This window comes from Eptesicus fuscus, chromosome 1 (assembly GCF_027574615.1).
Source record: "Eptesicus fuscus isolate TK198812 chromosome 1, DD_ASM_mEF_20220401, whole genome shotgun sequence".
Classification (NCBI taxonomy): Eukaryota; Metazoa; Chordata; class Mammalia; order Chiroptera; family Vespertilionidae; genus Eptesicus; species Eptesicus fuscus.
Genome location: NC_072473.1, coordinates 90121852 through 90139911, shown reverse-complemented (window position 1 = coordinate 90139911; position 18060 = coordinate 90121852). Strand labels below are relative to the sequence as shown.

Here is an 18060-nt window from a genome sequence, read left to right as displayed (position 1 = left end):
TGGTTACCTTTATTGGAGGTTATTAATATAGTGAATACAATTCTGTTCAGTGCCTGTGTGTTGTGCCTGGTTGTGTTGTATTTTGTACCTTTAAATCAACGCCGGAGAGAGAGAACTATATAACCAGACATCCGGAGAAGAGAGACAATGGGGGGACAAAGAAATAGCCCCCATAGGAAAGAAAAGCAGGCATCACCAGAAAAGGAAGTAAACGAATTAGAGGCAAACAACCTATCAGAGAAAGAATTCAGAGAAATGGTAATAAGGTGGCTGAAAAGGATAGAAGACAAATTCTACAATATGAGTAAGAACCAAGAAGAAATGAAAAATGACATCGCTGCTATAGAAAGCATCAAGAGTAGACAAGAAGAAGCAGAGGACCGCATAAGTGAGCTAGAAGACAAGATGGAAAAAAATACCCACTTACAACAGCTTCTAGAAACAAAAATGAGGAGAGCCTAAGGGAACTTCGGGACAACACAAAACAAAACAACATCAGGATAATAGGGGTGCCAGAAGGAAAGGAAACGGAGCAAGAAATAGAAAACCTGTTTGAAGAAATAATAACAGAAAACTTCCCTGATATAGGGAAGAAAAAACCCACACAAATCCAAGAAGCTCACAGAGTTCCAAGCAAAATGAACCCCAAAAGACCAACGCCAAGGCACATTATAATTAAGTTGGCAAACACCAATGACAAAGTAAGAATCTTAAAAGCGGCCAGAAAGAGACAGACAGTTACATACAAAGGAACCCCCATCAGACTAGCAACTGATTTCTCAACAGAAACTCATCAGGCCAGAAGGGAATGGAATGAAATATACAAAGTCATGCAAAGGAAGGGTCTCAATCCAAGAATACTGTACCCAGCAAGGCTATCAATCGAAATTGAAGGTGAAATCAGGAGCTTCACAGACAAAAAAAGGCTAAAGGAGTTTATCACCACCAAACCAGCAATGCAAGAAATACTAAAGGGTCTGCTGTAAAAAAAGAAAGAAAGAAAGAAAGAAAGAAAGAAAGAAAGAAAGAAAGAAAGAAATAGGAAGCAAAGAAGGAACATAGGGGTATAGAATAAAAATGGCGACAAATAAGTACCTATCAATAATAACCTTAAATGTAAATGGATTGAATGCCCCAATCAAAAGATACAGGGTAACAGATTGGATAAGAAAACAAAACCCATATATCTGCTGTCTACAGGAAACCCACCTCAAAAAAAAGGATGCATACAGACTGAGAGTAAAGGGATGGAAAAAGGTTTTCCAGGCGAATGGAAATGAAAAAAAAAGCTGGGGTAGCAACACTTATATCTGACAAATTAGATCTCAAAGTGAAGGACATAGCAAGAGATAATGAAGGCCACTTCATAATACTAAAGGGAGAAATCCAACAAGAAGAAATAACTCTGGTAAACATATATGCACGCAATACAGGAGCACAAAGATACATTAAAAAACTCCTGGAAAATATCAAAGGAGAGATTGACAGCAATACAATCATAGTAGGAGACTTCAATACCCCACTATCACCATTGGACAAATCCTCTAAACAAAAAATCAGCCAAGAAACATCAATCCTAAATGACTCACTAGACCATATGGGATTAATCGACATCTTCAGGACATTTCACCCCAAAGCCACAGAATATACATTCTTCTCAAGTGCACATGGGTCATTTTCAAAGACAGACCATATGTTAGGACATAGGCAAAGTCTCTCCAAATTCAAGAAGATAGAAATCATATCAAGTATCTTCTCAGATCACAGTGGCATAAAACTGGAAATCAACTACAATAAAAACAACCCAAAGAAATCAAACACTTGGAGACTAAACAGCATGCTATTAAACAATGACTGGGTTACCAAAAACATCAAGGAAGAAATAGAAAACATCATGGCAACAAATGACAATGAAAACACAACAATCCAAAATCTATGGGACACAGCAAAAGCAGTCCTGAGAGGGAAGTTCATAGCTCTACAAGCCTACTGCAAAAAACAAGAAACAATGGTAATAAATTACCTAACCCAACAACTCAAAGAGTTAGAGAGAGAGCAACAAGAAAAGCCCAGTGTAAGCAGAAGGAAAGAAATAATAAAGATCAGAGCGGAGATAAACGACATAGAGACCAAAGAAACAATACAAAAGATTCAACAAAACCAAGAGCTGGTTCTTTGAAAGGATAAACAAGATTGATGGACCTTTAGCCAGGCTCACCAAGAAGCAAAGAGAGAGGACCCAAATAAACAAAATCAGAAATGAAAGAGGTGAAATAACAACAGACCCCGACGAAATACAAAGGATTGTTACAAAATACTACGAACAACTCTATTCCAACAAACTGGACAACCTGGAGGAAATGGACATATTCCTAGACAAATACAACCTTCCAAAACTCAATCAGGAAGAATCTAAACACCTCAACAGGCCAGTAACTATGGAAGAAATTGAAGCAGTCATCAAAAAGCTTCCGGCAAACAAAAGCCCGGGGCCAGACGGCTTCACAGGAGAGTTTTACCAAACTTTCAAGGAAGAACTAAAACCTATCCTCCTCAGACTATTCCAAAAAATTCAAGAGGAAGGAACACTTCCAGGCTCCTATGAAGCCAGCATCACCCTAATACCAAAACCAGATAAAGACAACACAATGAAAGAGAATTACAGACCAATATCCCTCATGAACATAGATGCCAAAATCCTCAACAAAATCCTAGCAAATCGGCTCCAGCAATACATCAGAAAGATCATACATCATGACCAAGTAGGATTTATCCCAGGAATGCAAGGATGGTACAATATCCGCAAATCAATAAACGTGATACATCACATAAACAAATTGAGAGATAAAAATCACATTGTCATATCAATAGATGCAGAAAAAGCATTTGACAAAATCCAACACCCTTTCTTGATAAAAACTCTTAACAAGGTGGGAATAGAAGGATCATACCTCAACATAATAAAAGCTATATATAATAAACCCACAGCAAACATCATACTCAATGGGCAAAAACTAAAACCATTTCCCCTAAGAACAGGAACAAGAAAGGGATGCCCACTCTCACCAGTCCTGTTTGACATAGTACTGGAAGTATTAGCTATCGCAATTAGGCAAGAAGAAGAAATAAGAGGCATCCAAATTGGAAAAGAAGAAGTGAAGCTGTCCTTATTTGCAGATGACATGATCTTACCTTATAATAGACAAATATGCAAATTGACCGCACCTTTGCTACGTCCAAGCCACGCCCACCAACCAAGCCACACCCACCAACCACGCCCACCAGGAAACCGTTGCAGGGACGTTGGGGTGTGGCAGAGCCCCAGGCCGGGAAAGCCTCGGGCGGAGGCTTTCCCAGCCTTGGGCACCAGCGGGGAGCCTGCACGGATGCAGGAAACCACTGGGGGTCGGCTCCTGCAATCCTTAGCAGGCTCCCCGCTGGTGCCCAAGGCCTGGTCATTGCCTGCGATCCGTGCAGGCTCCCCGCTGGTGCCAAAGCCTCAGGCGGAGGCTTTCCTGGCCTTGGGCTCGGCGGCACCCAGGGTCCCTGCTAGGGATCGCAGGAGCCAACCCCCAGTGGTTTCCTGCGATCCTTCCCCGGCTTTGGGCACCAGCGGGGAGCCTGCACGGATTGCAGGCAATGACCAGGGGCTCGGCTCCTGCGATCGGTAGCATGGACGCTGGGTGCGGCCGAGCCCAAGGCCAGGAAAGCCTCGGGTGGAGGCTTCTACCAGGGATGTTGGGTGCGGCCGAGCCCAAGGCCACCGCCCGGGGCCAAGCCCCCACCCTGAAAGAAGGCAGAAGGCGGTGGCCACAGCCAAGGTCTGGGTCCCCGGTGCAGGCAGAAAACTGGTGCAGGCAGCCAGGTGAATGAAGGTCTATTGCACGAATCTTCGTGCAAACGGGCTACTAGTATTGTACATAAAAAACCCAAAAGATTCCATCAAAAAACTAATAGACTTAATAAATGAATTCGGCAATGTAGCGGGATACAAAATTAACGCCAAGAAATCTATGGCATTTCTATACACCAATAGTGAACTTACAGAAAGAAAGACTAAAAAAGCAATCCCATTTACCATCGCACCAAAAAAATTAAGATACCTAGGAATAAACTTAACTAAGGAGGTAAAAGACCTATACACAGAAAACTACAGGACACTGAAAAAAGAGATAGAGGAAGACGTAAACAGATGGAAGAACATACCATGTTCATGGATTGGTAGAATCAACATCATTAAAATGTCCATACTACCCAAAGCAATCTACAGATTCAATGCACTCCCCATCAAAATACCAACAGCATATTTCACAGACCTAGAAAGAACTCTCCAAAAATTCATCTGGAATAAAAAAAGACCCCGAATAGCCACAGCAATCCTGAGAAAGAAGAATAAAGTAGGAGGGATCTCAATACCAGATTTCAAGCTGTATTACAAAGCCACTGTTCTCAAAACAGCCTGGTACTGGCACAAGAGCAGACATAGATCAATGGAACAGAATAGAGAATCCAGGTATCAATGGAACAGAATAGAGAATCCAGAATAGAGAATCCAAACCACTATGCTCAATTAATATTTGACAAAGGAGGCATGAACATACAATGGAGTCAAGACAGTCTCTTCAATAAATGGTGTTGGGAAAACTGGACAGATACATGCAAAAAAATGAAACTAGATCACCATACACAAAAATAAACTCAAAATGGATACAGGACTTAAACATAAGACGGGAAACCATAAAAATACTAGAGGAATCCACAGGCAACAAAATCTCAGACATATGCCAAAAGAACTTCTTCACTGAAGTTCTAGGGCAATGGAAGCTGAAGAGAAAATTAACAAATGGGACTACATCAAAATAAAAAGCTTTTTTACAGCAAAAGAAACCATCAACAAAACAACAAGAAAGCCCACTGCATGGGAGAACACATTTGCAAATGCTATCACTGATAAAGGTTTAATCTCCAACATCTACAGGCAACTTATGCAACTTAATAAAAGGAAGATAAATGATCCAATAAAAAAATGGGCAACGGACCTAAACAGAATCTTTTCAAAAGAAGACAGAAGGAAGGCAAAGAGACACATGAAAACATGCTCAAAGTCACTTATTATCCGAGAGATGCAAATCAAAACAACAATGAGGTACCATCTCACACCTGTCAGAATGGCTATCATCAACAAATCAACAAACGACAAGTGTTGGCGAGGATGCGGAGAAAAAGGAACCTTCATGCACTGCTGGTGGGAATGCAGACTGGTGCAGCCACAGTATGGAGTTTCCTCAAAAAACTGAAAATGGAACTCCCATTTGACCCAGTAATCCCACTCCTGGGAATATATCCCAAGAAACTAGAAACACCAATCAGAAAGGATATATGCACCCCTATGTTCATAGCAGCACAATTTACAATAGCTAAGATTTGGAAACAGACTAGGTTCCCGTCAGCAGATGACTGGATCAGAAAACTGTGGTACATCTACACAATGGAATACTATGCTGCCATAAAAAAGAAGGAATTCTCATCATTTGCAGCAACCTGGATGGAATTGGAGAACATTATGCTAAGTGAAATAAGCCAGTCAATGAAAGAAAAATACCACATGATCTCACTCATTTATGGATAATAAAGAACATTATAAACCGATGAACAAAAAGATAGATACAGAGACAGTAAAGCATCAAACAGACTGTCAAATTACAGGGGGAAAGTTAGGGAGAGGTGGGGGAGATAAGAAATCAAACGAAGAACTTGTATGCATGCATATAAGCATAAACAATGGACGCAAAACTCTGGGGGGTGAGGGCATGTATGGGTGTGGGGGGGCAATGGTAAGATATGTACACATATAATACCTCAATAAAAAAATGTAAAAAAAAATAAATAAATAAAAAATAAAAATAAATAAAGGATTCTGTTTTGTAGTAAGTGGCAGAAGAGAGTTGGCTTTACATCATCAGCCACAATGGGAGCTGTGCAAAGATTCTGCAGAAAAGAGAAGCAGTTTAAATAATGGACTAAGAGTATAGAATCCAAAACCCTTGACCTGTTATCGTAGAATCATCTGCAGTCATTTAAAATGTAGATTTCTCAAACCCTCTCTCAGAGGATCCTATTTAGAAGGCTTTGCCCAGGGCCTAGGGATCAGCATTTTAACAGCAATTCTTCAGAGGATTCTACTGCAAATCAGGATTTATAAAACTCAGATCTACTCCCATAAATACAGTCAACTGATCTTTAACAAAGGAGCAAAGGCAATACCAAGGAGCAAAGCTAGTCTTTTCAACAAATGGTACCAGAACAGCTAGATGTCCACATGCAAAAAAATAAAATAAAATAAATTTAGTCACAAACCTTATACCCTTCACAAAACTAAACTCACAACAGATCACAGACTTAAATGTAAAATGTACAACTATAAATCTTCTATGTAATAACATAGAATAAAACCTAGATGAAGTTAGGTATGATAATGACTTTTTTAGACACAACACCAAAGGTATGATCTATAAAAGAAATAATAAGCTAGACTTCATTAAAATTAAAAACTTTTGCTCTGCAAGACAATATCAAGAAAATAAGAAAACAAGCCACAGAATGCAAGAAAATATTTGCAAAAAGCACATCTGTTGAAGGACTAGTATCCAAAAAATACACAAAGAGCTCTAAAAACTCAACAACAAAAAAACAAATAACCCAACTAAAAATGGGCCAAAGACCCTCACAGACACCTCACCAAAGATATACAGATGATAAGTAAGCACATGAAAAGATGCTCCACATCAGGGAAATGCAAATTAAAGCAACAATATAACACTAAACACCTATCAAAATGGCCAAAATCCAGAATGCTGATGACACCAAATGCTTGTAAGCATGTGGAGCAACAGGAATTTTCATTCATTGCTGGTGGGAATGCAAAATGGTCACTTTGGAAGACAATTTGGAAGTTTCTTTAAAAAGTGAACATACTCTTACCATACAATCCAGCAATCACACTCTAGTACTTACTTAAAGGAGTTGAAAACTTACGTCCACATAAAATCCTGCATATACCATTCATAGCTAGAGTTGGAAAGCTACCAATATGTCCTCAGTCCTTCAGGTTGCAGGCTCAATCCCTGGTAGGGGCCTACAGGTGGCAGTGATCGATGTTTCTCTCTCATTGATGTTTCTATCTCTCTCTCCCTCTCTCTTCAGCTCTCTGAAATCAATAAAAACATGAAAACTTATATCCACACAAATCCTGCATATAACATTCATTGTTAGAGTTTGAAAGCAACCAAAATGTCCTTCAGCAGGTGAATGGATAACCTGTGGTACACCCAGAAAATGAAACATTATTTAGCTCTAAAAAGAAATGAGCTATCAAGCCATGAAAAGACATGGAGGAACCTTAAATTCATATTACTAAGTAAAAGAAGCCAGTTTGAAAAGGCCTGATACTGTATGATTCCAACTATAAGACATTCTTGGAAAAGGCAAAACTATGGAGACCATAAAAAGATCAGTGTTTGTTAGGGGTTGGGGGAAGGGATGAAAAGGCAGAGAATAAAGAATTTTAGGACAAGGAAAATACTCTGCATGATACTATAATCGTGGATACATGTTATTATACATGCATCCAAACACATAACATATATAACAGCAAGAGTGACCCCTAAGATAAATTATGGACTTTGGATGATGATGTGTCAAAGTAGGTTCACCATTGGTAACAAATGTACCACTCTGTTGGGGGATGTTGATAATAGAGGGGTCTGTGCATATGTAGGGGTAGGGGTTATGTGGGAAATTTCTGTATCTTCCTCTCAATTTTGTTGTAAACCTAACACTGCTCCAAGAAAATAAGGTCTTTTAAAAAAAGTTCCGATCTAATATATTTAATCCTTCAAAGGCTGTGCAAAGAAATGCTTCAATATAAAAAAATGCTCTTGTCCTTAAGAAATAGTACATAAGGCTTTGCTCCTAATTGTAGGCCCCAGTGGTTCATGAATGAAAACAGTCTTTTAAAAACTCACTGCCTTGGCTAGTTTTTAGAACAGACAGGCCTGGAGTGTTTTCCACAGACAGCCAGAAACAGAAACCAAGATACTAATGACATTTTTGTTATATAACTAAAGAAAACTATGTAGAAAGTTATTTTTTGTTTGTTTCAAATAATGAAAGGAACTCTTCTAATGGGCAATCTTTGAGATTCCTTTTTCAGTTTTGTACCCTGAGTATTTCACATATTCTCATGGACCCCAGATATAAAATTTATTTTTTGTTGTAATTTAGAAAAAATAAGAAAAAGAGAAATAATGTTTTTTAAAATGTTTTTTGTTGATTTTATAGAGAGAGGAAGGGAGAAGGATAGATAGAAACATCAATGAGAGAGAAACATCAATAAAAACATTGATTGGCTGCCTCCTGCACTCTCCCTACTGGGAACTGAACCCGAAACCCGGGCATGTGCCCCAACCGGGAATTGACTCAGTGACCTCTTGGTTCATGGGTCAATGTTCAACCACTGAGCCACACTGGCCGGGCAATATTGGTTTTCAATAGACAATTTTGGGGGACTCCCTGTGAAAGATTAGATGATAAGCTAAGACAGAAGGCATTTAGCTGCTTCATGTTAAAAATTCACACACTGGCCCAGCCTGTGTGGCTCGGTTGGTTGAGCATCGTCCCATGCACCAGGAGGTTGCAGGCCGATCCCTGGCAGGGGGCATGAAGGAGGAAGTGATCAATGTTTCTCTCTCATTGATGTTTCTATCTCTCTCACTCCCTCTCCCTTCCTTTCTCTGAAATCAATAAAAACATATTTTTTAAAATCTTTAAAATTCACACACTGAAATCCTCCACAGACTCACACTGCAAACATACGGAGGGAATGGACAAATGAAAGACTATTTCCTCAACTCTGAAGATGATTAATGTGGTAAGAAATTCCCTAAAATTCACTGACATGGCTTGTCTGTAGCAATTAAGGTCAGGCTCCTTCAATGCCAGGCTCTCCCTCCAGAGTCACAAGTCACAGCCCTGGGGCTTCAAAATGACACTACATTTTTGGATTGGGGATTAGGGAAACAGTCTGAGAGTTTTACATGATTTAAATTGATACCTAAATCAATTTCAAATGCTTGGTAAGGAATAAGGCATATGTCTCTCTTTTGTGATTCTGATTGGAAAGAATCTCTCTACGAGAGAGCAGAAGAGGAGGAAGAATGGGCTAGGTGCTATTCCTTCAAGATGGGGGAAGAGGCCAGCAATGTGTACTGGCTACATCTGCAAGGGAGTGGGATGAATAATAAAATACAATATAGCTATCATGTATGGAGTGCTTACTCTATACATGTTAGGGGTTAGACACGGCTCTAAACACTTTTCATACAATAGCGGCCCTCACAACAACCTTAAGAAGTAGTACTATTATTACTATTTCCATTTTAGTTTACAAAACTGAGGCTCAGAGAAAAGGCACTTGCCCCAAATTACACTTGCTAGTAAGAAAGAGAGCCAAGATTTGAACCCAGGGAGGGTGGCTCCAGAAAAGAATAAGTTATGGGATGGTGAGGGCAGAAGATATAGAATCTGTATCAGCACTGGCCAACAAAATTTTCTGGGGTTATGGAAATATTTAATATCTGAGCTATCTACTACAGGAGCCACTAGCCAGGTGTGAAATTGGCTAGTAAGACTGAACAATGAAGTTTTAATTTGCTTTAATTTTAATTAACTTAAATTAAAATGCAAATAATCACATGTGGCTAGTGGCTCTTGTAGTAGATAGCTCAGATATTAAATACCAACGACAGTGCAGGTCTTTATTATAACAAGAGCCCATGCTAATGACCAACTCCAGGAATGTGTATGACAAGAAGTGCTATCCCTGATCCCTGCTCCATTGGGCGCAAGGAACCATCACTCTCTTGGGATGACTTCTACATCCAATGATGGTAGATTATGGTTTGTAGGCTGAAAGGCAACCCAAGCACCGTCTGTTATCAGCTTTGGCAGGACAATGCATCAACCTGGAAGAAGATTGGTTGTTCGTCTTTTGTAATTTATTCACCCAGGAGGGCAATCATTTCGCAATTTCCTTTAAGACTTGGTTGTGCTTTGTGTCTTGTATATTGCCCAAGACACTTCCCTATTTTTCTTGTAAGAAATCCAAGGACTACCTCACCATCTACCTTCAGTGTCACCCCAATTCCTATATCTGGGTTATTTTCCTGGATAGTCTTGCTATGGAATAACATAGTTTTAAGGCGGCTCCCATTCCTTTCCCTGCCCCCTCTATACACACAGACTCTTTAAAGATCTTCTGTGATTATACCAATACTGATTCCAGGGAAAGCAAGAGGAGTTAATAGCGCAATAAACAAAGGATGTTACCAACTCTTGAGAGCTCTTAAAAGCCTGTAATAACAGCTCTCTCCAGACTTCACTGCAACATCAACAGAGCCAGGCTATTCCTTTTGAGACTTAGTTCTATGGCCCTTTCACTAGCAGTTCTTTAGGGAGTCAAATCTACTCAATCCTCCTCTTTTTAGCCCTGAACCATAATGTTCCTGAGTTGTTTATCCCTCCTAAATTCTCACCCCAGTTCCGAATGTTCTCTCGCTTTAGTTCCTATCAAACATTCAAACTCATATATGAAGCATGCACCTACCATGTGTCAGGCACAGGGGAAAACAAGACACAGTCCCTGCTCTCAAGGGAGACCGCAGTCTGGGGAGGGCTACCACTAAGTAAACAGGAAACTACAACACAATGTGCTGAGTACTATGGCATGGGAAAGTGCAAGCTACCATAGAATACAGCTATGATGGGGCACACAAAGCTAGACTTCAGAGGTCAAGAAAGCCTTTCTGGAGAGGAAGTAATGTTTGAGCTAAGATAAGAACAAAGAAGAGGAATCCAAGTGATCGGGCCTACCTCTCTACATTTTAAGCTACAGGAGCAAAGAGACATGTATCTTATCTCAGCTGCCCATTCAGTGCTTTATCCGAAATGTGTGCTAATTAAAGTCTTATTGAATTGAATTGATTAACCTGGTCCTTTCTTCCTTGTCCTGTTGCTAATAATTCTAGCCTCTAAAGGAAAGGAAATTATTAAAGATGAATTTAGAAATTTAACAGATTTTATAGCTGTAGTCATAAATATCAAATATCAGTTATTTTGTAGGGAGCTAAATTACTTTGTAACCCTGGGCATGATATAATTTTCCCTTTTAAAGGTAGACACCAAAGACTCACACATTGCTGGTGGGAATGGAAAATGGTACAGACACTCCAGAAAATAGTTTGGCAGTTTGTTATAAATCTAAATACGCAATTACCATAGGACCTAACAACTGTATTCTTGGGCATTTATTCCAGAGAATGACAAGTTATGTTCACAAATATTCACAGCAGCTTCATTCATAAGTAAAAAAATTAGAAACAACCAAGATATCCTCCAATAAATTAATGCTTAAACAAACTTGTATATACATATCATGGACTACTGCTCAGTAATAAAAAGGAATAAAGTAAAAAGGAATAAATGAACTACAAATACACACAACACACAACAACTTGGATACCATGCAGAGGTGTTTTTTTTAGTCAGCCTCTAACAGTTATATGTTGTATGATTCCATTCCAGTAACATTCTTAAAATGACAAAATTATAGAGATGAATAGATTAGTGGTTGTCAGAGGTTAGAAATTTGAGGGAAAGGAGTAAAGGGGGAGGAGATGCAGAAGGGAGGTGGATATGGCTATAAAAGGGAAACTTAAGAAATCCTTGTGGTAATGGAACCGTTCTATGTCAATACATGTGATAAAATTGCATAGATTTACACAAACACTCACATGAGTGCATTTAATACTGGTAAACATTGAATGAGTTCAGTGGACTGTACCAATGCCAATTTTTTGGTTTTGATTTCATACTCTAGTCATACAGGATGTTACCATTGGGAGAAGCTGGGTGAAGGATATGCAGGATCTCCTTGTGCATTTTTGCAACATCCTGTGGATCTATAATTATTTTTTTTAAGTTTTTTCAAAGTAGCCACCAAAATCAAATGCATTTTTCACTAAAGCAAACTGCCCATCTCCTGGGGTGTGCCGAAAAGAATTAGCTGTTGTTTTTTTGTTTTGTTTTAACACTAAGTTAGATCCAAAGGCTCCCAACACCATCACAATCAGTCCTTCCCCTATAAGTCTCCTGTCCATACTTACCAGTAGTAAAGAGTATAGTTAGTGTCAGGACTTGCGTTCCTTCCCGGGAGCCAAGTGCACTTCATGTAGCTCAGGTTGTGCCAAACACATTGTAGCTCAGTCACAGCTGACTCAGGATCGCCTAGAATACCCAGCCAAGAGTTTAGGACCTTTCTTTCCTTGTAAGGCAGACTAGCCAATAAACAAAGGATGTCTTTTCAACAAATGGTGCCAGAACAGCTAGACGTCCACATGCAAAAAAATGGGGCATGGGAATGGTGGGGATGCTGCATGCTGCTTTATCCAAATCTAAAATACTTACAACTTTCTCACCTCCCAATACTAAGAAAATACCTTTATTATCATTGAGGGGCCCTCTTATATCCCTAACTGGAGAGTTGAAAGGTCAAATAATATTTTCATAATAAGAAATGACTACAGAATTCCTAAATTAATGTGAAAATATAAACAACCTACCTACATTCTTTACTTTTTGCACAAAATTGCTTAATTTCATATAACTTATTTACCACACTTAAATCCAAAATTAAATTTGTTTACTTCTTATAAACAGTTTCATTTTTTTAAAAAAATACTGAGTTTCTCTGAAATTATTCAAAGGAATATGTTATCTATTCTGAAGATAAATTCCAAAAAGGAGTATTAAAAATATATTTATCTTAGCAGCATCATTAGAATATTATTTATTGTCATGAATTTGTGTGTCATCCTTGTGCAGGAGCCATGTTAATCTTCTCTGTATCATTCCAATTTTAGTACACGTGCTGCCAAAGTGAGCACTATCTATCTTTAAAAACAAACAAGTTTAGCTCAGCCGGCATGGCTCAGTGGTTGAGCGTTGACCTATGAACCAGGAGGTGACAGTTTGATTCCTGGTCAGGGCTCAAATCAATGATTCTCTCTCACTGATATTTCTTCTCTCTTTCACTCTCTCTTCCTCTTTGAAATCAATAAAAATATATTTTTAACCCTTTGCACTCGCTTGCTTTTTTCTCGATTCCTTTATTCTACTTGGGATTTAATTTTTTAAATACCTCAGATTTTACAAAGCGCGGCAGTAGAATAAAAAACTGGAGTTTCTTTTCATACAAACTTATTTATTTGGATTTTTTATATTTCAAATTATTGATACATTCAAAGAGTATAAAAAGAGCTGCTACCGATGCTAACCGTGTCGAGTCACACTCGGCATTCGAGTGCAAAAGGTTAAAAAACACACAAGTTTAGCCCTGGCTGGTGTACCCTGGCTGGTTAGAGTCTTGGCCTATACACCAAAGGGACTTGTATTTGGTTCCTGGTCAAAGGGATACCCAACCCCAGTTGGGGTGTGTACAGGAGGCAACCAAAGATGTGTCTCTCAAATCAATGTTTTCTCTCTCTCTCTCTCTCTCTCTCTCTCTCTCTCTCTCTCTCTCTCTCTCTCTTCCCTCCCCCCCAACCTCCCATCTTCCCCGTTCCCTCCCTGCCTTACCCTCTCTTTAAAAATCAATTGAAAAATATCCTTGGGTGAGGATTTACAAAAAAAAAGTTTACTGGGTTATAATTTACCTTCTTATCTTTTGATTAATACTGACACATCTTGTTTTAAAAACTAAACATTCTCCTTGAACCAATTCGGGGAAAGGTATGCATAACATAATTCTTAGTATCTGCCTATTGTGTGTTATGACTTTAGGAGCCTTAAAATCTTTATGATCTGAAATTTCTACTGTTAACATTTTTTTTTAGTTGAAGCATAAAGTCTTTATATTAAATGCCTCTATTTAAAATGCAAACCTCTTATCCCTCAAGATTCTTAAAGCAGTACTATACTAAGCCATCATCAACCATTTTACTGTCAAAATACAATTTAAGTTTTTTTCAGATTATTTATTAAACTCCTAAAGAAATGAGAATAGGAAAGGTAAGTTGTTTTAAACCATGCTCCAAGCCTCCTAGCAGTACCAAACTTTATTTTATAAATATTACTAGATACCCGGTGCATGAAATTCATGCACGGGGGTGGGAGGGTCCCCTCAGCCCAACCTGCACCCTCTCCAATCCAGGACCCCTTGGGGGATGTCTGACTGTCGGTTTAAACCGGCAGTCGGACATCCCTCTCACAATCCTGGACCGCTGGCTCCTAATCGCTCAGCTGCCTACCTGCCTGATCACCCTTAACTGCCCCCTCCTTGCCGGCCTGGTCGTTCTTAACTGCCCCCCCTGCCAGCCTAATCGTCCCCAATGGCCCCCCTGCCAGCCTGGTCACCCCCAACTGCACTCCCCCCGCCGGCCTGGTCACCCCTAACTGCCCCCCCTGCCAGCCTGGTCACCCCTTACTGCCCCCTCTGCTAGCCTGGTCTCCCCTAACTGCCCCCCCCCTGCCAGCCTGGTCACCCCCAACTGCCCTCCCTGCTGGCCTGGTTTCCCCCAATGCCCCCCCCCCCACTGGCCTGGTTGCCCCACACAGCATGCTGTTTAGTCGTTTGGTCATACCTCACTAGCCCCCCTGCTGGCTTGGTCGGATGCAGCCATCTTGTGAGGGTGTGAGGGTCAATTTGCATATTACCTCTTTATTATATAGCATTTCATATACTTATTCTATTGTCAATCCTAACCCAAGGATATTTTTCCATTGATTTTTAGAGTGCAAGGGAGGGGGAGAGACAGAGAGAGAAATATTGATGTAAGAGAGACATATCAATTAGCTGCCTCCCACATGCACCTGGACCAGGGCCAGGGCCAGAGCCTACAACTGAGGTATGTGCCCTTGGACTCTTCAGTCTGCAGGCCAATACTCTATGCACTAAGTCAATAGCTAGGGCTATCATATACTTTTGATCAGTGCAAGGCAGGTAGACAGCATGGTCTGGAGCAGCAGTCACCAACCAGTGGTCTGTGGACCACTGGTGGTCCATGAGGTCTGAAAGGTTGGCGACTGCTGGTCTGGAGAACGTGCCATGCAGTGCTAATGTTTGGAGGTAGTAGTTGTGCCCTGCACAGACAAGGGGCAACATAACATCAATAGGTAATATGTACAGAGCATTTACTCTTTGCCAGGCACTATTCTATGTGCCTCACATATACTGACTTAGGTAATCCTTTCAACAGTCCTGGTAAGTAGGTACTATCATCATCTCCATTTTATAGATGAGGAAACTTAATAAAGGAAGGGCTAAGTAATCTGCCTATGGTCACAGAAACAGGCAGAACTAAGTAGTAAACTTGGACATTTTGGCTCTGGTAGCTCTGCTCTTAAGCAGTATATACTAGTATGTACTCCCTGCCTGCAACATAAAAGCCAAAAGGATATTGGGTGGTGGGTGTAAAGGCAGGTGGGGGATAATATGACTACTTGACAGCTTTTTCTAAGGCTAATCTTGAATTGGAGCCAGGCAAGCAGTTTGCCTTTTTAACATCTTTTGTCCAAATATATCCTGTGTATCAAACTAATCTCTCTATATAATGAGGAAGATAGTACATATTTTATGTGTTTTTAAAGCACTGGATCTGGAATCTCAAGACCTACAGCAACTCACTCAGTTCCCTCATAAAATGAAAAGGATAATATGTGCCTTGCTTATTTCACAAGATAAGCTTATGAGGCTTGATGAAAAGTGTGTGTGTGTGTGTAGCCCTAGTTGGTTTAGCTCAGTGGATAGAGTGTTGGCCTGCAGACTGAAGGGTCCCAGGTTTGATTCTGGTCAAGGGCACATGCCTGGATTATGGGCTCGATCTCCAGTGTTGGGTGTGCAGGAGGCAGCCAATCAATGATTCTCTCTCATCATTCATGTTTCTATCTCTCTCTCTCTCCCTTTCCCTTCCTCTCTGAAATCAATAAAAATCTATATTTTTTTAAAAAGTGTGTATGTGTGATTTTCCAAATTATTAAGTGCTACATAACTCTTGAGCATTGTTATTCAAGGTGTTGGTGAGCACCTTGAAGGCAGGGACGTCCTCATATTGATCATTGTGTTGCTAGCACCTAGTACAAGTGCTTGTAACTTATTACATTCAGCAAATGTTTGTAACTGAATGAATTAATGAACACTGAGCATAAGCATATGGATCATTTGGATTATTCTATATATACCAAGAGAAACTCCTTTCAGTTGTTACCTTCAGGGGGTGAGATGCACTTTTCCACCAAAATGCTAGGATTGTCACTTTCATTGGTGCTACACTGGGACCCCACTTGCAGACAAATCCTCTCATTCAGGGCCACTTCTTTTGAACGATGAGTTTCTGGAGCAATTTTCTAAGGTTAGGAAATAAAAATAGGCATTGCTACAGCAAACACACAGAAATACATTTATGTAATAAAACATTAGCATGCCCAGATGTATAAACAAATGGAAAGTTATCCAATGGTATACATAAGTCATCTCGACTTGGGGTGATTTTCTCCACCCCCCAACCCTGGGGGACCTTTGGAATTGTCTAAGGACACTTTCAGTTGTCATGACTTGAAGGAACTTGCTACTAGCATTTAATGGGTAGATGCCAAGGATGCTGCTAAACATCCCACAATGCACTCACTGTACAGCCTTCCCTTCCCCCTATAACAAGAATTATCCTGGGCCAAATGTCAGTGGTATCACCATTAAGAAACCCTGTTATAGATAAAAGACAATTTCCCATGTTTTAAATGTATAAACATTATGACATTTACCTAGAAATCCTACCATACTAAAACATCAACTGTCTAAAAGCAATTCTATGGAAAACACAATAATATTATCAAAATTCCATTCCAAGCAGATGCAGTATGCCATCAAGATCAAGGTAAAAAGGATTGCTTAGTCATCCTGGTCACATCTGAGGAGAGGAAGTAAAGAAAGGGGGCCTCAGGGCCAAAGAGAGATCTTTCATTAAACATCTTTCTGTACTGTTTGACCATTTTCACTATCTTACACACCCATAGTAATTTTAACGGTTGATATATGCACTGAGTATACTACACTCTTATTCTGAAAAGTAGATAAGTTTTTGTGAAACCACAGAAAGCCAACTTAAAAATAGCATTCAGACATACATCACAAATCTAGTTATTATGATTCAGAATAATGAGATTAAAGGGTTCCTCAGGAAAATATCTTCCGAGGTGATGGAGTTGGAATTATTAAAAATGGAGTTGCTTTTAACCAGAGCTCCAAGGAGTTTCCTGTTTTGCAATAGTTTCTGACTCAAGTTGAAGACAGCATTTCCTTTTATATACGTGCTGATGGCCACGAAGGGGAAAATTGGTCACAGCTGACTCTATTTTCCACCCTAAGGCTCTACTCTTCCATTTCACATGGCTGCTTCCAAGTGAACATGAGGGCAAATATGAGATATTCCCAAAACCAGGACATAAAGGATGCCATCTGAGAGGTAGCTAGCAAATCAAGAATTCATGAATAGCAAAGATGAAAGAAAATCACTTTATAGAGACTGAACAGCTCTTAGGCCCGGACAAGACAGCCCTCTGAAAAGGGAGTTAGTTGGTCAGCCCTGGGATAAAAATAAATGTCTGTTAGTAAAATTCTGGCTGGGAGACAAGAAAGGGTGATTTAGCTCCATGGACATTGAGTATTTCTGTCCTACCAGCAAAGCTATGCCTACCCTCAGTGGGGCCTCCTGCTATTCTTAGTGAAGTAAATTTTCACAACTAATTCCTAGCCAAGAAGCCTACTTATCACTTGGCTTTCCATACAGTTGCTGCCATCAGGGATGGAACACACCAGTGAGGCCAACAGAAGGCTTTCTATAATATTTCACTTTTATAGTTTTCATGGCAAAGTAAGGAAGTGGCTCTTGAGAGGTGAGTATGTGCTGAGGAAATGAAGTTTCTCAGCCTGTGAAGTGGAAAGCCCGCCCC

At 40.0% G+C, this 18060-nt stretch overlaps 1 protein-coding gene and 1 non-coding gene across 4 annotated transcripts in view; both read right to left on the bottom strand.

The window, feature by feature from the left end:
- Window positions 1–18060, bottom strand: part of IL13RA1 (interleukin 13 receptor subunit alpha 1) — a 76209-nt gene that overhangs the window by 44372 nt on the left and 13777 nt on the right. For all 3 annotated transcript variants that reach the window (XM_054724980.1, XM_054725024.1, XM_054725068.1), the window contains exons 3-4: window positions 16320–16458; window positions 12222–12342 (exon numbers count right to left, since the gene is read on the bottom strand). In XM_054724980.1, coding sequence (XP_054580955.1) covers window positions 12222–12342; window positions 16320–16458 — 260 coding nt within the window. The remainder of the gene's footprint in view (window positions 1–12221; window positions 12343–16319; window positions 16459–18060) is intronic.
- On the bottom strand, window positions 12895–13001 carry LOC114228153 (U6 spliceosomal RNA). The gene has a single exon (XR_003614253.1). It is a non-coding gene; the product is annotated as a U6 spliceosomal RNA (small nuclear RNA).